The 16,473-nt window shown below is 40.1% G+C and overlaps 1 protein-coding gene across 2 annotated transcripts in view; it reads left to right on the top strand.

Moving 5' to 3' along the window:
- Window positions 1-16,473, top strand: part of afg1lb (AFG1 like ATPase b) — a 173,419-nt gene that overhangs the window by 105,541 nt on the left and 51,405 nt on the right. For both annotated transcript variants that reach the window (XM_060856460.1, XM_060856452.1), the window contains one exon: window positions 3,977-4,035. In XM_060856460.1, the coding sequence (XP_060712443.1) occupies window positions 3,977-4,035 (59 nt within the window). The remainder of the gene's footprint in view (window positions 1-3,976; window positions 4,036-16,473) is intronic.

The following is a 16,473-nucleotide window of genomic DNA, read 5'->3' as shown; positions in this document are numbered from 1 at the left end:
GAATTCAAGAATTCTTCCTGCTCTGCATTAAGATAATCTTAATATTTAAATGCCTTACTGAATGTTGGGAAAAATACTTAAAACAGGTTAAGTCCTCATCAAGCTTTTATTGTACTCAAAAATCTGCAACAATATTTTATTTTTTTTTCTTTGATCAGTAATCGTTTATACTTCTGTTCTGAGTACCCCAGGCAGACTTGCATAATAAATAGCATTCAGGAGTTGTCAAGACTTCCTCCCACATAACAAACCTTACCAACCTTGTGAACAAGTTTCATAAAACTTTGGCAACATAGCATAATTTATGGACATAATGATTTAAGAGTAAGTTAATTCTGTAGGAGATATAATTCTAGGAATCTTTATCTGTCCTAATTATTGATATATCTGACCTCTGATAAAATTGGTGGTTAGCATTCAAGGTGCGATCCTAGTGAAGATAGTCAGTCTGATGCTAGTTATTTTGGTGAAGATTTTGCAGGAAGCTAAGATCTGGGGCCTTTTGCTTTCTCTATGTCCATGATGGTTTGTAACTTGATCACCATAATTTGGTCCTGAAGGAGGCTTTATATTTAAGTTACGTAATTTGATTTCTATGATTGAAACAGACCCTTCCATCCAATTAGTCCATGCTGACCAGATATCCTAAATTAATCCAACCCCGTTTGCCAGCATTTGGCCTATATCTCTCTCAATCCATCCTTTTTTCTATGCCCACCCAGCCTCCATCATTTCCTCTGGCAGCTCAATCTAAACACGCACCCTCTGCGTGAAAAGGTTGCTCCTTAAGTCCCTTTTCAATCTTGCCCCACTTACCTTAAACCTCTGCCTTCTGGTTCTGTACTACCCCACTCTAGCAAAATGATTTGGTCTATTTACCCTACCTGCGCCCCTCAAGATTTTCACAGAATTATAGAATCCCTACAGTATGGAAACGGGCCATTAGGCCCAACAAGTCCACACCAACCCTCCCAAAGAGAATCCACACAGACCCTTTTCTGTAGCCTATTACTGGGGAACCTTGATTATCCAAACGGGATGGGCGGGCACTATTTCGTTTGGATAATTGATTATTCAGTTAATTGATTAAATGCCTTTCCTCTGGGGCTCGGAGTTTTTAAAGTTTGCTTCTCATTCAGGAGACCGTGTGAGTCCCTGCCCCCAACTGAACACCGCCCCCTGCCCCCTAATCCCGTCTAACCCCGCTCCCGCCATGCAACTCTGCCCGCCCCCACCTCCAACACCCCCCACCAAACGGTGTGGGGCACCTATCCACCCCCACCCCTCTCCGAATTGTACACCAACAACAAGACTGCTGCTGCCTTTGTGGGGTAAGTCTTCCAATAGCGCACGCACGCACAGCCACAGCCAAGCACACTATCTTTTACTGCAACTTTTTGAGCGGTTCCACTTTTGCCCTGTACTGGACAATGTTGGAGAGATTATCTGGGGAAGGGGGGTAGGTGTTAGGGTACACCCCTCTGTAGAACTCCAGGAAAAGTGTGGGGAGAGAGAGAGGGTGGGAGGTCAGTCATTTGGAGACAGTGCCTGTTTAATCATTGTAAACAAAAGATGTGATCACTGTTGGAAACATGTCTTTGATGTAATGTTTCTATTGGGACCTCGAGATCTTCTTTGGATAATCTGATTTTCGGATAATTGAGGTTCTTCTGTATTCTACGTTTGCCCCTAACTAATACACCTAACCTACACATCGCTGAACACTATGAGCAATTTAATATGGCCACGTCACTTAACCTGCACATCTTTGGATTGTGAGAAGAAATCCACACAGATAGTGGGAGAATGTGCAAGCTCCACACAGACAGTTGCCTGAGGCAGGAATCCAACCTGGGTCCCTGGCACTGTGAGGCAGCAGTGCAAATCACTGAGCCACTGTCCTCCCTATAAACCACTGTAAGGTCACATTAGCCTCCATCCTTCCAGGAAAAATAGCCCCAGCATCTTCAGCCTCTCCCTACAGCTCAACCCCTATAGCATTGGACTTTGGAAAATGCACAGTTTTATTATTGGATTTAAGGTTGCAGCAATGTGGGCCAGAACTGCTTCCAAACTGCAGCTGTCCTTGTGTTTGACTTAATTCTAATGCACATGTTTCAATCTGATCTGCTATGCAGCATTAAAAATCAAAAGAATTGCAGATGCTGTAAATCAAACATGAAAACATAAATTGCTGGAAAAGCTGAGCAGGTCTGGCAGTCTCTGTGAAGAAGAATCAAAGTTAATGTTTCAAGTCTGGTGACCCTTTCTGCCGGATGCAAAGCATTAACTCTGATTCCTTTTTACAAATGTTGCCACATCTGCTGAGTTTTTCCAGCAATTTCTGATTTTATGCTATGCAGTGCTGTTCATGGGCCCTTCCACTCAGCTTCTTCCACCTCATGTTGCCCCCAAGTCTTATTTCTGGAGCTTGATGACTTCATTTTTAGTGCACAATTGAACGAGTGTTGACAGTCCTTCAATGCCCTACTTCAGGTATGCATTAGTCATGTGAGAATCTCACTTAGCTGCTGCTTAACAGTCTGGGTCATTGCAATTGATCCTGTTACGCTGACACGAAGAACCACTTCGAGCAGAATGTGCTGGACAACAACTAGGACAGAATGTATTGCTGTTCCTTGTAATATATTCCTGAAATGGTGGTTTCTATAGCATTGCAAAAGCTTAAAATACTATTCAATCTTAGTGAAACAACTGGCAAATGGTTATATCCATGAAAATTTACTGGCTGGAATTTTCTTCCTTTTTTGACACTTTTTCCTTTCTCTTGTGAGGATGGGGGTTCCTTGCTGATGTACAGTCCTGCAAATGGTAGTTGCCTTCGTTATTGTTCAGAAATAGCAATTCTTCAAATATGGGTATGACAGGCTGTTTGTCTTCAGTGAATAGGTAAAAACAAGGACTGCAGATGCTGGAAACCAGATTCTAGATTAGAGTGGTGTTGGAAAAGCATAGCACTTTAGGCAGCATCTGAGGAGCAGGGAAATCGACGTTTTGGGCAAAAGCCCTTCAGTGGGTAGAACAGCTGGGAACATTTCCATCTTCACCACACATTAATGTACAGGTACTTTCCTGTGAAAGCCTGTCAATGTTCAAAGGAGACTCTTGCCTACTTTTCTCCCATTCTGTTCTCACTTCCTGCTTCTTCTTCTCCTCCTCCCCTTCCATCCTCCCCATTCACAAAGCAATGGCACTGAGATCAGTCACTCTCAGACTAGATTAATGAAGCATGAACTCTGTGATAAAACTTGAGGCCAAGTTCTGAGCATGTTACAGTTCTGGTTCAGTTTTTCTAACCAGGTGAGTGAGGTTATAGTGTGTGTTCCGGGTAGGCCTGAATAAAACATTAAAATGGCATTAATTGTTTACACTTCTGAGCTGCTTTGTAATTTAGACGTTAGGATACTTCAGTAAAAATATGAAGATAGTTGTGAGTTAAAAGCCTGGCTCTTGCCACAAACCCTTTCTCTAAAGAAATCCAACACTCCATGCTGAAGAGGCTGGTGTTCCAACAACCATTCATGAATGCTTCTAAACATATATTGACCATGAAAGTTGTCTCTTATGTACAACCTAAATCTGTTTATTATAATTTATATAAAAGTATTTTGCTGGACTATTCCACTGTGTTTGAACAGTGGCAGTACCAGTTGTTCATATGGTCCTTGTATAAAAATAAACCTTTATCTCTCTCTCTTTCAAAGTTGACTTGTGTCACAAGTCTACATTGTAGACCTTTCTATTTCATTTGGTCTGTGGACTTTCTGCTCTTGTTCACATCATAACTATCACTGATCAATAAAATGAGCTCTCTATATTGCTCGAGCAGGAATCAATTTTGTGTCTTTGGTCTTGCTATTATCTGCTATTGTTGGGGGGATGCATTTGCCAAAGTTAAAAAAGAAATGTTATTATCAAGCTAAGTAGCAAAGCTAATATCAATTTTCTCTTTCAGACCTCTATAAAAATGGGCTTCAGAGGGCTAACTTTGTGCCATTCATTGCTGTCCTGAAGGTAAAGGAAGTCATGTTTTGATGTTTTTCTCTCTGACTGTAATATTGATAATCAGGGTTTACACAGGTTCCTTTGATCTTGCCTTCAAGGAGAATGCAGCTAATAATTACTCCACCAATGCTGCTAATGGAATTGCTGTTCGAAAAGCAGAATCGAACAATGACAGGTCCTTAGATTTTTGAGTGGGCACACTGCAACTAGATAGCTTGTTTTTTTTCTTAACTCTGTGATTGCCACAGGCAGTTTTGGGGAAAAGAAAACTGTGCAAGGGGAGTTTGTGGAGGAATTTTGTAGGTGTAATCTCAAGGAGAGAAAAAAATGATGCGTAGAAATCATCTGAATGGTGTTTTGAATCAGTATGTACACTGCTTACGTACATTAACTCATTGTTTAAACGCAGACTTTGTTGTGAGTTTGGCATGATTATTTGGAAAATGGTTACCTTTTAGACAATTTATTAGATTTATGTAATTGTTCCTTTTAGAGCATTATGTTTACCAGGATTTTAAACTCTGAAGATAAACTGCATTTTGTTTTTTTTTGTTGTTTGAGGCATAACTGTAAATTTAACAGTTTTTGTTTTTGAAATAATATTTGTAGCTGCTTAACAATTTGCTTCTTAGTCATTCTGTATGCAGAATGTTGCACTTTATTGATTGTATGCACTCAAAAGAGCAGAATCTGCAAATCAGTACAAAGGCTGTGGATGTGGGTTGGTGCTTGGAGGTTTTCTGACAGTTAATCTGGCGACCATGTTTATGAAGAGTTTTTCAGTAATCTTTTTTCATAGTAAGGCTTGAAAAATTCATTGCTTTTACCCAAGTCATTCAACTCTTTTCACTCATCATATAATCCAGAGACCCAATCTAAATTTCTGGGACCATGGATTTGAATCCAGCTATGATGGTGAAATTTGAATTCAATTAATAAATCTTGAACTAAAATCTAGTCTCATGGTGATCATGAAACCAATGTTAAATGTGGTAAATCTAGTTTTTTCATGTCCTTTTAAGGAAGAAATATCTGCCCCCTGGTCTGGCCAACATAACTGGCGGCTTTCTCAGCCTTTTCAGTTATATCAGACTGCTACAAAGTCTGAGGTCAGTCTGTATTCACCAAGGCACTGGAAACAGCGGTGGCATACTCATCTCTGTAAAGTCCTTCTTGCTAACCTGTACCAAAATTGGGAGAGCTGCCCCGTTCATGGAAAAAGATGGCACCAGATGGAGTATCGGGCCGTGCACTCAGAGCTTGCACAGATCAACTGGCGGAAGTCTTCTCCAATATCTTCAACCTCTCCCTGCAGCAGGCCTCTGTCCCTGCCTGTTTTAAGAGGGCCAACATAATCTCTGTGCCTAAGAAGGCTCTTATAGCATGTCTCGATGACTACCGCCCAGTGGCCCTACTTTCGGTGGTCATGAAGTGCTTTGGTCATGGCATTAATCAACTCCAACCTCCCCACTTCTCTTGACCTGCTCCAATTTGCCTATTGGACCAACAGATCCACGTCAGATGCTATATCACTTGCCCTTCAGTCCTCCCAAGAACATCATGACACCAAGAACAGCTATGTAAAAATCCTACTCATTGACTACAGTTCAGCCTTCAACACTATTATCCCCCTGAGACTGATTACTGAACTTGATGATCTTGGACTAAACCCCACTCTCTGCAACTGGATCCTCAGTTTCCTGACCCACAGGCCACAATCAGTGAAGATTGGGAACAATATTTCATTCTCACTAACACTCAACATTGGAGCCCCTCCCAAGGGTGCGTACTCAGCCACCTACTGTATTCACTGTATACCCATGACTGTCGCCAAATACCAGACTAATGCCATTTAAAAGTTTGCTGATGACGCCACCATAGTTGGTCGAATCTCAGATGGCGACGAAACAGACTACAGATGGGAGGTGGAAGACCTGGAAAAATGGTACACTGAGAACAACTTAGCTCTCAATGTCAGCAAAAGCAAGGAACTCATTATTGACTTTTGGCAGGATGTTACACCTACACATTAACTGCACAGAGGTGGAACGAGTGGAGAGTGTCATGGGAGTGATCATCCACAACAAGTTTTCTTGGACTCTTCATTGGAGGCACTGGTTACAAAGGCCCAACAATCTCTCTCCTCCTTCAGACAGCTGAGGAAATTTGGCATGATGGTGAATACCCTTGCCAACTTTTATAAGTGTGCCATCAAGAGCATTCTGTCTGGATGTATCACTACCTGGAATGGCAACTTAAAGGACATTCAAGATTGGAGACGGTTATAGAGAGTGGTGAATTAGGCCCGGACAATCACAAAGGCCAACCTCCCATCTGTAGAATCCATATACAAGGCCCGCTGACCAGGAAAGGCTGCCAGCATTCTCAAAGATCCATCCCACCCTGGCAATGCTTTCCTACAACCCCTACCATCGGGGAGAAGGTACAGAAGCCTGAACACACACACACACACACACACACACACACACACACACACACACACACACGCCAGTTTTGTAACAGTTTCAAACCTACTGTTGTTAGAATACTGCATGGACACACAAACTCTTAATATTTGCCTGTACCTGTGTTTTTGTTTTTGTTTTTGCTGCTATTTATCCATAGTTAAGAATCAAATAAGTAAACAATGTGATCTGCCTGTATTGCCTGCAAGACAAAGCTTTTCACTGTGTCTCGGTACACAGGGCAATATATTAAGTTCAATTCATAACTGAGCAGAACGATGTATGAAATAGTCATTCCTATAGAAACATACTTGATAGACCATGTCCGAGAGACCACCATCACCATCCACCAGACGTTTCAGCACAGTGGTATACAGTTGAATGGCAATTGCTGTTGAGGTCTTCATCATTGATTCTGGACCCCATGAAGTTTCAAAGCATTGTAAGGGACATGGGCAATGAAACATTCTGCTGATTACTACTTACCAACCATTTTTAGCTAATGAGTTAGTTCTCATATATGTTGAGCACCATTTGGAGGGCACACAAGGGCACAGAATGTCCTCTGGATAAAGGGCATCAGTGTCCATGACCAAGAATGGCTCATTAGCATGCTACTGACTGAGCTGGCCAACATAAAAGGGCACAGCTTCTGGACTGAGTCTTTGGCAGGTGGTGTGGTAACCATCTTCAGCTGCTTCAGCAAAGAACTTCTCTTCATCTTAACATCAGAAATGAAGATGTTCACTTGTGATTGCATGATGTTCAACACCATTCGTGACTCCTCAGATACTGAAGCAGTTCATGTCCAAATGCAGCAAGACCAGGACAATATCTAGGCTTGGCTAACATATATGGCAAGTAATATGCATGCTACGCAAATGCCAAGAAATGACTGTCTCCAATCAGAATGAAGCTAACTATCACTTGAAATTCAATGGCATTGCCATTGTTGAACCAACATTCTAGTGGTTACCACTGACCAGAAATTGAACTGAACTAGCCATTGAAGTACAGTGGCTACAAAAGAAGCTCAGAGCCTAGAAATACTACACCAATAACTCCAAGCCTGTTAACCAACTTCAAGGCACAAGTCAGGAGTGTGATGAAATACATCCCATTGGCCAAGAGCACTCAGGAAGCTTGACACCATTCACAAAACAGCCGGCTTGGTTGGCACAACATCCTTAAACATTCTGTCCCTTCACTATTGATGCGCAGCAGAAATCCAATGAGGCATTGGACAACACTTTCCAAACTCATGACCATTAACATCTGGAAGTTCAAGGGCAACAGGTATATGGGCACTGACACACCATTCTGGAATATTATTGAAGATTTGAAAACAGTGCTATCAAGTGGCACTTACTGATGAATAACCTGCTCATTGTTGATCAAGTTAGGTTCTGCCAGGGCCACCTCATTCCCGAACTTGTTGCAAGCTTGGCCCAAACATGGACACAAGGGCTGAACATAAGGGAAAGTGAGGGTCACTGCCCTCGACATTGAGGCAACAAAATTGGCATTCTTCCTCCAGGTGTTGGGTGGTTAGGATTTAGCTATGGAGGAGACTGAGGACCTGCACGTCCTTGGGGGAATGCAAGGGGGAGTTAGTACTAAGCCACAGGGCAGTGAGGTTGGTTAGTGTGGGTGTCCCAGAGATGTTCTCTGAAACAATCTACAAGTTGGCATCCTGTCTCCCCAACCATGTCAGGTGCATTAGATGACGTGTGTGGAAGTACACGTAAATTTCTGCCAGATGTGGAAGGATCCTTTGGGGCCTTGGACAGAGATGAGAGGAGAGGTGTGGGCGCAGGTTTTGCACTTCTTGCTATGGTAGGGGAAGATGCCAGGATGGGAGGATGGGTTGGTGGGGGGGTTGTGGATCTGACGAGGGAATTGCAGAGGGAATGGTCTCTCTGAAACACAGATAGTGGTGGGGAGGGAAATATATCTCTGGTGGTGGGGTCTGTTTGTAGGTGGCAAAAATGGTGAGGATGATGCGGTGTCTCTGGAGGTCGGTGGGTTGGACAATGAGGACCAGGGGGGTTCTGTCCTTGTTGTGGTTGGAAGGGTGGGGTTCAAGACCATATGGGAGGGAAAATTATGGTCTTTGAAGAAGGAGGCCATCTAGGATGTTCTGCGGTGGAGTTGGTTCTCCTGGGAGTAGATGTGGCAGAGGCAGAAGAATTAGGAATAAGGGATAGCATTTTTACAGGAGGCTGGATGGGAGGAGGTGTAGTTTAGGTGGGGGGGGGGGGTGGAGGAGGAGGTCTCTGAGATGGTCCAGGTGAACTTCAGATCAGGGTAGAAAGTGTTTGTGAAGTTGATGAACTGTTCAATCTCCTCATGGGAGCACAAGGTAGCGCCAATACAGTCATTGATGTAGCGGAGGAAAAGGTGGGGGATGGTGCCAGTGTAGCTGCAGAACATGGACTGTTTCAGGTACCCAATGAAGAGGCAAGCATAGCTGGGGCCCATGCGGGTACCCATGACTATCCCTCTGGTTTGGAGGAAGTGGGAGGATTGGAAGGGGAAGTTGTTGAGGGTAAGGACCAGTTCAGCCAGTCGAATGAGAGTGTCAGTGGAAGGGTACTGGTTGGGTTGGCATGAGAAGAAGAATAGAACACACTCCACTTAGCTGGATGAGTGCACCTCAAACAACCACTGAAAGCAACACATGATAGGATGTCAGAAAATGGAGGGCAAGCCCCTCCCACATATTTCACTAAAAGACTTCTTGATGTGAGGCACAGAGTAAAAGGTGAGATACAGCCTGCGAATGTTGTCAGCAATGGATTGTCAAGAATAAACTCCCAACACGTGGAGACATATCAAACAGATGTCCTCCTTTCACCCAGTGTTGTGGTATTCTATTCCTGCACTCCTTTCACTCAGCTCTTGGAAGACAAAACCTGTCTAAGGAAGTATTGATATGAGATTAAAACCCTTTGTGATATTGAAACGACAACACAGTAAAAGTGAGTATGTTTATTTTATTCCCCGCCCCCAATTATATCTATTGTAATGCGTAAGTGGGAAGTAAAATCAATGTGTAACAATCTTGTTCATTATTTTTGTATACCCTAAAATACATAGCCTGTTTGGATCCCTTATAAGCAATTTACCGTACAAATGGTTTTTTTTTAAAAGAGCTGCGGGAGTCTTGCATTAATTTGAAAAATTTAAATTTGGTTGAAATAGACACTGCTTCTACTGGACCACTCCATCCTCCAGAGTCCAAGGTTTTAAATGAGACAAAAATGAAGTAACCTTAACAATCAAATCAAATCAAGAACAGTAAACTTTCCTGTCTTTCAGTTGATCCTTTTATTTATCAGTAAAGGCAAAACATTCAGAAATTTGAATGTTTCTCTCTTTGACTTTAGATTACTCACATCCTATGTTACCAAATCAAGCAACTACCTTGATAGTACTATATAATTTCAGAATTCACAATGTATCGGTCTTGCTGTGGAGAGCTAGAACTAAAATTTGGATGATGTGTCCGCTGTGATGTTTTTACCATCATGAACAAACATAACTGTTGCTTTGTACAGGAGAACTCTGACCTCTGTCGTTATTGCTGATCTTTAAATCATTTAATTTTGTAAAAGGTTGTTTCCAATAGATACTGAGCCATTCTGATCACATAGCACATAGCTAATGTATATTGAGATGTTAAACCATTTTCCCTTGTAAGCTTCTTTTATCCGATAGATTGGTGTTTCTTAGTATTTTTGTTACTTGGATATCTCTGTTCCATTAACAAGCATCATTGCAATAGTGAATGGCATGAGCAATTAACCATCCTCTTAGAGTCATCTGCCTAGAAGCTTAAATTGAGTTGTCAGATTGCAGCCTTATAAGACTTTGACCCTACAACAGCCTTTTATAAACTACAATGACCCAAAGACCAACCTGTGAGGTCAGTACTGTGACCTCTGTGCGGCTGTCACCTGAGCTGAGTACTGGGGTTAATCCGCTGCCGACATATTTGCTTATCAATTGACTTTGCAGTGCAGAGTCTGCCCACTGATGTCAATTTAATTCTTTGCTGTTCATGACAAGTTCTAAATCTTTGCCACATACTTTTTGCATCAATTTTTAAAAATATGCCTTTCCTCTTCACTTCAAAAGTATGTTAGGCTTATTTGGTATCATACAATTAGGCCTATATCAATGGTGTATTCTTTAAGTTTCTAATGAAGGCCTGACTATAACCAAGCCTTACCCACTAACTCCCACTCTAGTTGAAAGGATCAGGGCCCATAATGAAACTAATAAATTTCCTCTGTTTTTGGTATACTGATGTAATGCCGAATCAAGTTTTCTGTTTTTAATCCCAGGGCAATTAGTATAGTCATTGGGATTTTTAAGTTCTTTGTTACAGGCCACCTCGGAGGTCTGCAGAGAAGAACCCTAATCCAATAAACGTCTCATTTAGATCATGAAAAGAAAGACTAAGGAGAAGCCCCACAGGAGAGGTCGTTTCCACTGCCTCTAAGCAGCAACACTATGGGGAACTGTCAAATTAACCAGGAGGTCCCCATATTTAACATGCATTTTCTGTTGAAACTAATAATAGAATAATTATTTAATGCAGGTAGAACCTTTATAACAGGCCATAAAAGAAATAATAATTGTCCTCCAAAGAACTTGCCATTATGTTAGCTGTCTTGCAAAAGGCATGGGGGAGGGTGTGAGAAATGCAAGTAATAAATAGCTCTGGCTGAAGTTGGTCACAGAAAAAAGAATTGATAATTAGATGTAATTAGGGTGTATGAATCGTTGTCTTCTGTTTTGGGAATGAATAAATTTGGAAGAAAAAACCCTTGTGGTGAACATGCTTTGATGTAAGAAGAGTAGTTGTGGCTTGGCAGCATAAAGGCAGTGTTTTATACTTTTTGCATAATAGCTGTAACACAGAAATGGTGAAAGGACTATAGCCCCCTATTTGCTTTAGACCAAGTGCTTTGAGGTTGGTTGATTCTTTTCAAACAAAAAGCATCAAAAGTTTTCAGCTGTTGGTAATGAGGAGTAGACCTCAACACAGCTGAAGGAGTGAGTTATCTCTAGTTTCTCCCTCTGGATTGAACAATAACAGATCAAAAAATTGAACTTGCATCTTAATTGTGATTGAGTCACAAGGTAGAGTTTGTAGGTGGAAAAAGTGTTTTAACTTGACTTTTTGCAAGCTTGTGGTGTTGCACGTAGTAATGTAGCATGCAAATATGACTTAAGTACAAGTACCGTTCACAGATGTAAACTTGTGATGGTGGGTTGGACATTCTCAGTGGAGATGATTTTATTGCAAAAAAACAAATGCACATCACGCTGCTATTTTGGCTTCTTCCTGAGTGATCACTGTGTATAAAGGGAAAATAACTACGGAGGGTTGTTCCAGCACTGTTTAGAATTGGTTCCTTGTGCAAACATAGCAACTGAGAACGACTAATTCTTCCCCTGGTTTTACTAATTTGTAGCTGTTTCTGTTCATGTTTTGCCTATCAACTACAGAGGAATAAAGGTTTATTACAGGAGTTCTGGAAGGAATTGTGTTTCAAATTTACAGCTATATGTTAGATTTTAAAAGCTTAAGGATTGACATATTGGTTTCAAAATTAACAAGATAATTAAACTGTAAAGGTTTCTTCAGTGTTGCTCAACAACAGTCAGCTGTTTTGTTTCCTCTAATCCTATGTACAGCTTGGTTCTAATGTCCAAAAAAAATGTTATAGACTAAAGCTGAAAAGTATCTGGGGAAAAGATATTCAATTAAGCTAGAATAAGGTGAAAAGTTGGATGCTGGATTAAGCTGGTTTCATCTCTGTCCATTGTGGTATTGGTTTATAATTTCACTACATTTAACGTTCAAAGGAAGTGCTTTCAAAATGGGGTTTAATTTCCTCTAATGCCATACTTGTTTGTTGTTCCCATGTGTATACATAATCTATTAGAGGTGTTTAAGATGATGAGCTAATTGATGGGAAGCTATTTTCTCTGGTGTGGTGTCAAGGGCATAACCTTGAAGTTAGGGCTAGGCCATTCAGTGATGATGTTGGGAGTACTTCTTCACACAAAGGATAGTTGAAATCTGGAACTCTGTTCCCCCAAAAAAGCAGTTGTGGTTGGTTGTTAATTGAAAAACTAAGATTTAAAGACACCTTTGCCTCACAAAAATGTGGATTTAAGATGATCTAATTGCTTGGAGGAACAGACTTAAGGGAACAAATGATCTGCTGTTGACCCAATATTCCTCAATGTGTGAAAATAGGAAATACTTGCAAAGCAAACCACTGCCTCTATGTTTTAAAAAAGACCTGAGTTAATTGGAAACATGTTTTAAAATGCAGGAAAAGTCCAGTTATGGATATTTGCCACCAATGAAAAGGTGTTAATATTGTTTCACTCGGACCTGTCCTGATGGAATCATCACATCGCTTTGCAGATATTTCCTCCCAGTCACCTGAGTGTGTTTTCGTATTCCAATCTTGATTCTCAGACATTGGCTCGGATTTGACTGTGATAGATGTTGTTAGATGGCCTACCATAGATTAAGCCTTAGCCATGTACAAAAAGGATTTTGGTTTTTTTGTGTGGCAAAGAATGAATGTGTGAGCTGATAATATTCAACAAGGGCAAAGTGAATACATCGATTGCATCTGTGGTATGTTTTTGTTTTGTTTGTGCCCTTTCCACAACAGTTCTTTGCATATGTTGCTTCCAGGTTTGATTTCTTTGAAGATTTTTGACCTGTCTTCCATTTCTCCATGCTTTGCTAAATGTATTTAATCTTGAGCTTTGCTCCATGTTTCCTCCCCTCCCCCTCAATGACACCTTTACCAAGTTAGGCTGGTTCCCCGTACTGCAGCAAAGCAATTTCAAGATCCTCTCTTCATCTTCAAATCTCTTTTAAGCTTCACCCACCATATATGATCATACCTAAAGCCATCACTGTCATGGATTGATCTTTCAGGCCTCTCTCTCTTTCAACTTTACAATACGATTCAGTAAAACCATTCTCCCAACCTACTAAAAGATCCTACATTATTTATTTTTGCCGTTCTATTAATCACACTCATCCATAACGTGTTTGCTGCTCTCTTTCCATTTTCTGATCTGTTGAATTGCTATGTTTAAAATGAAGTATGTGATATAAATAAGTTTTTGCCTTCATTATTACAGGAGTGAAACCTTCCATCAAAGGGGAACTAAAGCTAACATTCCAGTTAAATCTTACCAGTTGTCATTGAGAGGGTTTTACAGTGACTGACCATTTAGGGTTTTATAGACACTGATCATTTCAGCAAGTTTGGAAAGATGATGAGGACTGGGGGGGGGGGGGGGGCGGGGTAAATGTTTCCAGTAAATTTCCATTTTACAAAATGTAAAGTTATTACATTTTTAAGAAGTACAGCTAAAAGATTGTTTTTCCATGTCATGCATGTCTTAAAATAAGAAAGTGACTGATAAATTGAAGCTGACACTTGTTCGCAGACAAACCTCTGCTTTCATTACGACTAAATATCCTATAGAAGTAAATACAATGAGAAAGGTTCAGAATTGAGATCTGTAGTAAACAAAAACAAATTGAATAACAACATACTAGAAGATGTAACACAGATTTTCCTTATTAAAATGATTTCAATCAGATTTTTATTATACTTCAGTTGTAGGATATGGAATGCCTCTTCAGAAATCAGGTTGGAAACAGATTTTCTTGTAGCTTTTTAAAAAAGAAAATAGATATATATTTGAAAACGTAAGAAGCCTAAAAGAAAGAATGATTAAACTGGGTGGTTTTAGAGGACCCACAAAGGTGTGAATAGCTTCTGACAGTTATTTTGAGGAACCTTAATAGAATACAAAATTATATCCCTTTTTTAAAAAAACTGAACTGCATAATATATTTTTAAAGTGGATTCATCTCAAACTTAGCAGATATGGCTTTCTGTAACTTGTAGCTTGAGATTTGTATCCCAAAACAAAGACAGTGCGGGGGTACTGAGAAAGCTTTGCAGTGCCTCACTTAAATGGGATTATATGTATTCATGTCTCATGCAGGGTTCCAGTAGTTGACTTGGCAATCTTCATTTATGCATTTTGAACACTTCACGATGCAATTATGAATGATTCAAAGAATCAGTCCTTAACAACCTAAATTTTAAAGGCTGATTAGGACAAGGATTGATAGTATAGTAGGGTAGAACTTGTTGCAGCATCATTTCTGGAATCATTATTAATCATTTCTGGTCAGACACGTTTCTATATTTTTCTGACTGTCTTCAGCTATGGTGTTTAACCCTTGGGTTACCAATCACCATATTTTGTTACCTTTAATCCCCACACAACCAAACTTGGGATACAAGAGCACTAAATTGATAGTTTGGGTAACCTCATTAAGGAGAATGCTAATGTAGATTGCTTGAAAATTACTCTTTCCATTTACATGTTTCCCCTTCCAGCTACTCTGAAAAATAATCTGGGCAACATTTTCCTGTGAAAGTGCTAAATTTCCTTCCTGTATGCTTTTAACAGTTTTTCATGAGAATAACTGACCCTTCTCTACAATTTAAAAAAGAAGTAAAACCAAAATACTGTGAATTCAGGAGATATGAAATAAAAAGCAAAGTGCAGGAGATATTCAGCTGGTCTGACAACATCTGCGGAGAGAGAATTAGAGTTGATATTTTGAGTCCAATGTGAATCCTCTGAATTCTCTTTAAGTGCTGGACATTTGCTTTCGGGAGTTTGATCAAAGAGTACCCACTAAGGTTCAAGAGATCCATTATGTCTTGTCTCTTGGCTGGTAAAAGCCCAGTATGATAATGTATTTGGTAGATGCACTCCTGTGTGATTGTCATTGTGTTAAGCATGAACTGGCATTCTCAAACACACTGCATGGACAAACCTTGTATTTGAATGGAGCTGAACACTTAACTGCTGGCAGTAGCATTCTATAAGCATGCTGGTTTAGGAGAATTTCCACAGTGCTACAAAAAAGTCAACAGTAAAAGTGATGCAACATATATTTTTGTATTAGTTATTTATCTTAACTCATCCTTTGTGTAGCAGAAAATAATAAATAACGTATATCTGTCTTGCACTTTAACATTCTCCGAAAGGAGCTGTCCTTGGAAACATGAATATGTCACAATAGTTATGACGGTCTAAAAGATAGCTAGCTGGAGCCCAAGATGGGCCTGATTTTTGTTGATAGCTACAGTTGGACCAATAAATACAAAAATAATCAGGTTTTCTTGATTACGAAGGTGTATAATGAGAATTTTACCTCCAGCTGTAAGTGGTCAGCAAGGTGCAAAGGTTTTGTTATATGTGCCAGAAGTTTTCAGAACTTGCTTTATCTTGTTCATAACATCACCAGAAAGTTCCTCATTCATGTCATGCAAACTGCAGCTTTGTTCTCTTTATTGCCTTTGCACGTATGCCTAACCTTTTGTCCTTTTGCAGCACAGAAACTTCCATGATCTAGAGTCTCAATAGGTTGCAAAGATACATCAGAGATGAAAGATTGCATCATTGAAAATCACTATAATGCCTGTCAAGAACCCTGACAGCGTGAATAAAAGTAATTCAGAACAATTATTTCCAATTATAGAGAGTAAATGAAAGACGGGAATCAAGCCACAGTATCTTAAAAAAATAATACTGCAAACAGCAGATCAAGTTGAGAAATCTAAAAATATGATTTAGCCTTAATCCTGGTGTACCACAGAGCTTGATTTTTTTTCTTTGTACATCTCAGTCACCTATTAACAATTGCTTGTCATATGAATAACTTAGAAAATCCACTTTGCAAACTTTAAAAATAAACTTTGTAAATAACATTCTGCCATGAGGTATTTTAGCACTTGGGAATACTGAGAAATGGGTGTAAAGATGTACCTCACTACAGATATGAGACATTTTAAAAATCAAACTTTTTTTTATGGATTTCAACTAAACTTCCAAGAAAAAA

The sequence above is a fragment of the Hemiscyllium ocellatum genome, chromosome 3 (assembly GCF_020745735.1).
Source record: "Hemiscyllium ocellatum isolate sHemOce1 chromosome 3, sHemOce1.pat.X.cur, whole genome shotgun sequence".
Taxonomy (NCBI): domain Eukaryota; kingdom Metazoa; phylum Chordata; class Chondrichthyes; order Orectolobiformes; family Hemiscylliidae; genus Hemiscyllium; species Hemiscyllium ocellatum.
The sequence above is the reverse complement of the archived record's forward strand: the minus strand, read 5'-3'. Positions and strand labels throughout refer to the sequence as shown.